Source organism: Physeter macrocephalus, chromosome 2 (genome assembly GCF_002837175.3).
Source record: "Physeter macrocephalus isolate SW-GA chromosome 2, ASM283717v5, whole genome shotgun sequence".
In the NCBI taxonomy this organism is placed as follows: domain Eukaryota; kingdom Metazoa; phylum Chordata; class Mammalia; order Artiodactyla; family Physeteridae; genus Physeter; species Physeter macrocephalus.
The window spans coordinates 18,204,816-18,210,515 of record NC_041215.1 but is presented as its reverse complement, the minus strand read 5'-3'; the positions used below and the strand labels follow the sequence as shown (position 1 = coordinate 18,210,515).

The following is a 5,700-nucleotide window of genomic DNA, read 5'->3' as shown; positions in this document are numbered from 1 at the left end:
GGGGGTGTGGGGCGGGAGGAGAGGGGAAGGGGGGAGGGCGCGGGAGGGAGGGTTTGGGTCCGTGGCCTCTGTGCGCAGGAGAAAGGTCTCTTTGGGGGTGGGGGCGGGGTACATGCACGCCTCCGTGTCTGTGTGGTGTGTGTTTGTGTCGTGTGTGTGTGTGTGTGTGTGTGTGTGTGTGTGTGTGTGTGTGTGTGTGAGAGAGGGAGAGAGAGAGTGTGTATGCGTGCGTGCGGGCAGCATCAGGAAGGCAGCCTCTGTGCTCTGGGCGGAATCACACTATAAACACTTCCAGATGTGGTGTCTCACTCGGGGCCCGAAAGGACTGTGACTCAGTTACTTGGCCTTAGCCGGCCAACTGGAAGCTTCCTGCCTCATGACATGATAGAGTGGGGGCAGCAGAGGCTCTTCACAACCTTCCGGGCTGGGAACTCCTGCCCTGGCCCTTTCTAAAGCCCCCCAGAATTCTTCCCTGAGAGGTTGGAGGGCCCCGGGCTCCGCGTTCCCTGGCCTGCCTGTACCCCCCTCCCCTGCCCCGGCTCCCAGCATGAATGGGGTTCCCACCTCCTTGGCTCCTCTCCTTGCCCAGAGCCCGGTGGACTGACTGACCCTGGAGCATAAGAGTGACAGACAGACAGACAAAAGAAAACCCCTGGCGCCTCGCAAGCACCATCTCTGGGGTGGGCATGTGCTCGGGACTTCCACAGTGTCCGTCCTCACCTTGCACCAGGAGGACGAGACTCCTACCCATCTTTGACAGCTGAGGAAACTGAGGCAGAGAGGGGCAGTGACTTGCCCAAGGGCACATGGCTGGGGAGGGGCCGGGCCCAGCTGAGCTCCTAACGCCTCAGTCAGGACTGAGCCCACGCACCAAGCCTGCCACTCTCTCCTGCCTCCCGTTGCGTAGTCCTGAAACTCCAAGTGGCCCTCCACCCTCTGGGGGGGCCCCTGGGCCCCTTCCCCGCCACCACTGTGGCTGCTCTTGATTTGGGGAGGAACCGCCACGTTGGGCTTTGTTCTGAGGCCTTCCGGAGGTCGGGGGTAGGACGGGTGAAAAGAAGTGAGCTGCTGTGTGAGGGGGGCAGGTCTCTCTTCTCCAAAGATGCCCATGAGGTCAAAGACCAGGAGGGCAGTGGGGCGAACCTGGCTTCTGAAGTCCCACCGTGGCCCACTCCACCTGCTGCGTGGCCCTGGGGGGCCCGCTTCCCTCTCTGAGTGCGATGCTTCCCTGGCAGGGATGTGTGAGAGGGCTCCATGAGCTACTGGACAAGCAGCACTTCCCATCAGTCATTGGGAGCTGATGTGGGTCTAGTGGGAGTCGGGGAGGGGCGGGGGGGGGGTACCCTGATGCTGTGCTTTGGTTTCCTGATGTAGAAAACCCAGTTAATGCGCTGCCACCTCCTCCCCCTGCCCCCAGTAAAGATTAATAGCAGTGCATCTGCACGGGCCCAGGCGCATCGTAGGTGCTTAGCTAACAGGAGGTGGACTCCGGAGTGTGACTCCTAGCTCTGAGACTCACCAGGCCCGTGCCCTTGACCGGGAGACGCGTCCTCTCTGAGCTGCTTTCCCCAGCAGCCGGCAGGACTGCCATGCCCAGCAGTCAGCTGGCACTTTCTGAACAGGGCCACCCCTGCTTTGGGACTCAGGCATCAGCTCAAGGGGGCCTCGCTTTCCAGCTCCCTCCCCCGCCCCCACTGCCTGCCCCTCTATGCCTCCATCTGTCTGTCTGTCTGTCTCTCTCTCTCTAAAATGGGACCATATTGGTAACTCACTTGCAGCCTCGTCGTGAAGAAGTAGTACTGTTAATGGGTTTCATTCACTCAGTGGTTGGAATCTGGGTAGAGTCAAGAGTCGGCCAGTTTTGAGCATCCACTGTGTGTCAGCAGTGAACCAAACAGACAGGAGTCTCCACCCCCGAGGACCCAATGAGTCAGTCTAGGTGACCCTAGGTCAATAAGCAAGATATGCGGGGTGGCGGGGGAGACTTCCCTGGTCCAGTGGTTGGGACTCCGCGCTCTCACTGCCGAGGGCGTGGGTTTGATTCCTGGTTAGGGAACTAAGACCCCGTAAGCCGCGCGGTGCAGCCAAAAAAAAAAAAAAAAAAAAAAAGATACGTGGTGTGTTGTGTTATGTGAGGGGAAGCGCTAAGGGGAAAAGTAGGGGGAGAGTTTGGGGTGGGGGCAGGGCAGGCCTTGCCTGGAGGGTCCCTCTGTACAAAAGAGGCACGGAGGGCACCAGGCCGGTGTTGGCGGGGGTGGGGGTGGGGGCATGCTAGGTGCAAAGGCCCTGGGGTAGGAGCCCGCTTGGGATGTTCAGAGAGTCACAGAGGCCAGCGTGGCTGGGGCAGGTAAGCGAGGGGGAGGGCGGTGGCAGACTAGTTCACCCGAGGAAAAGCAGCATGGGAGGCGTCAGGTGTTGGCGGTGGTCCTCCCGGTAGAGTCCAGCCCAGGGCAGCCTCAGGGCCTCAGTTAAACAGCCCCGGGTGACCCCTCCCCTTTCACCCTCAGGAGAAAGAGAAGAAGTACATGCTGCCTCTGGACAACCTCAAAATCCGCGACGTGGAGAAGGGCTTCATGTCCAACAAGCACGTCTTCGCCATCTTCAACACGGAGCAGAGGTGAGTGCCCCCGACCCCGACCCCCACCCCCCGAGGTCCCAGGGAGACCGGTGGCCCCCGTTCACTCATTCATCAGTGTCCGCCGAGCACTTACTGTGAACAGTCCCTACCCTGGGGTCTCACATTCCAGAAAGAGTGTCAGTCAAGAAACAGAAAAGTGCTTCTGTGGGGTGGTCAGCGGGGTGGGGAGGCCCCTCTGGGGAGCGATGAGGAGGAAACGATGCCGGAGCCGCGGGGGGTTCTGAGCAGAGGAGGGATGGGACCTGGCTCTGGTGCTCACCGGCGCCCCCTGGTGGCCGCGAGGGGAACAGGCTGAGGAGGCGAGCGTGGGAGACCAGGGAGGAGACGCCTGCACTGGCCCGGGTGGGAGATGGTGGGGCTGGACCCAAGTGGGGCTGAGGACATAGAGGAGGAAAGGGGTGGATTCCAGTAGAACGACTGAACTCCTGGTGGGTGTGGGTATGAGAGCAAGAAAGGTGTTGCTCAGGGACTGAGCTGCCATTGACTGACATGGGGAAGGCAGAGGCAGAGTAGTCTCGGGGCCAGTCGGAGGCTGGGTTGGGGTGATGCTGAGGGAGAGGGGCCTGTGAGACACCACGTGGGGCGCGGGGGAGCCAGCTGGGTAAGTATGAGAGACTGGTGTTTAGGAGTGCGCTCCGGGCAGGAACGTGAATTTGGGGAGTTGTAGCTGCATGGAGGTATTTCAGGTCTAAATGGGATGAGATTCCCTGGGCCAGTATAACAGAGAAGAGAAGGGCCCAGGAGGCTCTCGGTAAACCCATGCTAAGGGGCATTGGTGGGAGACTTTAGCAAAAGCAAAGATACTTCTCTCAGCTCGGGAAGAGACCCAGTTGGCAGGAGGTCTGAGAGCAGGAGGAAGGGCTGAGCATGGACCCAGGAGGGCCCCTGCCCAGACTCACACCCTCATCCAGGGAACCCCCAAGTCAGGGGTCAGCTGTCAGCCAGGGCCTGGTGGTTCTTCATGACTGGCCAGCAGGCACTGACATCCTCCCTCCTGGCCCCAGGACCACCTTCCCCACTGCCCATTCACACGTACCAAATCCAGCTGAGCCACCTGTTTTGTGCAAGCATCATTCTATCCTGCTTTGTTCTGGGCTGGCCTAAAACTCTTGAGACCCACTTTGACCATCAGCTGGCTCCCAAAACCTTTATAACCCTTTTAGGCTCATCTCTCCCTACCCTACGCCACCTCCCCTGCCTAAGAAGCCCTAGGGTGTGTGGAAGAACCTGGGTTCTGCGATGGGACAGGCCTGCTGGGAAGCTCTTCCTGGCTGTGTAACGCCAGACGGCCATCCCACCTCCCTGGCCCTGTGATCCCCTGTGCAGCGGGGGGGTTAAGATATTACCTAATGTATCATTTAGGGGTGAGTTCAGGAAACCCAGAATGATAGTGGCAGAAACAAGATAGAAGTTGGGTTTTTTTATATAAATCAAGTCCAGATCCTCCTCCTCCTCCTCCTCCTCCTCCTCAGTAGATACTCGCATTTCTTTTGTCAGGTAAGGAAACTGAGGTTCTGAGCAGTGACTCGCCCCCCTGTCACAGGGTGGGGAAGTGTCCCCGTGCGGTAGGTACAGGACACAGGCTCCCTGACCCGAGGTACCTCAGCCGCACACCTAGACCACTCCCCACTGCCCAGGCAGGAAGCGGTTCCCACAGTGGCGGGTGTTTCAGAGTAGAATGTCATCACCCCACTCCCCGTGAGGCCGGAGGCTCATCACTGGAACGTCCTGAAGGCTTGGGAGCCCCGAGTCCCCCAAGGGACCTTGTCTGGGTGGCTGCTTCTAAACCGGGGTTGTGCAGGACCCTGGCGCCTTCCTGGGTCGAGATGCAGACGGAGGGTGGGCGGGGCCGGGCATTTCTCAAGGAACCTGCGTGGCCAGATCCGCTCCTCAAAATGGCCGGGGTGCAGCGTGGCTGGGGATGCCGCTTGCACTTTTTCTCCCTCTCTTTCCTCCCCCGCGGTCTGAAACCCAGTCTGCTCTGTGCTGCATCAGCTGTCAGATAAGCTGAGAGCTGGTTCGCACCTTTGGGCTTTGGGGGTCCCCGGGGCAGGAATGCCGGGCCTCGGGCAGTTGGAGAGGGGACTTCTGGGCCCAAACCCTAGCCTGGCGATTCGCTGTATGGCACCATCGGGAGCCCAGTTTTTGACTTAAGGAGGGGCCCTTCGTTTCTCCTTCATCTTGGGGTTGAAAGCAGGAGCCCCAGACTGCCCCCTCGGGGCCCCAGAGCAGAGGCAGGGGCAGTGTTGGGAGGAGGGTCGAGCGCCGCCGGCGGTAATGAGGACCAGCAGACCTGTGTACACCCCAGACACAAAGCTGGTTGAGATCGGGGAGGGGCAGGCGCGGAATCCTGTCTGTCTGTCTGGCCGTCCCCCGCCGTCCCCCCTCTCCCCCAAGTTAGGATCTCAGCAAGGGCCCTGAAAATCACACAACAGGGTGGCCACCCCCGGGGTCAGGCCACCATCGTAGAGAAGCCTCAGAGAGAGGCAAGACACCAGTATTTCTTTATTTCAAAAAATAAACAAGAGGAGGTGGTTCCTGGAGGGTAGGGATAGGAGACTGATTTCCGCCAGAGCCCCCAACCCCTCAGCCGGTGTCGGGGCTCTCTTTGCCTGTGCCCGGGCGCCTCTTCTCCTCCCCGGCGCCCACCCCCGCCCAAGCCCTTCTTCTTTATTCCAGAATCTTCCGTCCAGGCCTCCGGCCCGTGGGGAGGAGGGCAGCGGCACTCACCTCCTGGTCTGCCTCGCTGCGTGGGTGGCAGCGAGTTTGGGTGGGGGGCCCATCCCGACGCGCCGCTCGCCCGAGCCCAGCCTAACCAATGTGCAGACTACTGTACACATTCAGAGCCCCCTGAACAGGTAGTCTGAACACTGGGTTGGCGGGGCCGGCTGTCCGTCCCGCGGGCCCCCTGGGCAGCAGCAGGGCCGCAGCGCCCCAGCACCTCTGAGCAGCCGAGGAAGCCACTGGTCCGCCCGCGACGATCTGCTTCGTCTCTTCTGACGTGGCACGGCTGGGGCCAGCGCGCATCTGGAGAAAGTTGTGGGTTTTCAGGAAATCCTAAG

General features: G+C 60.6%; 1 protein-coding gene across 1 annotated transcript in view; it reads left to right on the top strand.

Moving 5' to 3' along the window:
- The window catches only part of DNM2 (dynamin 2), a 46,159-nt gene that overhangs the window by 19,167 nt on the left and 21,292 nt on the right, over positions 1-5,700 (top strand). Inside the window, exon 9 of the mRNA XM_028499617.1 lies at positions 2,508-2,617. Within this exon, the coding sequence (XP_028355418.1) occupies positions 2,508-2,617 (110 nt within the window). The remainder of the gene's footprint in view (positions 1-2,507; positions 2,618-5,700) is intronic.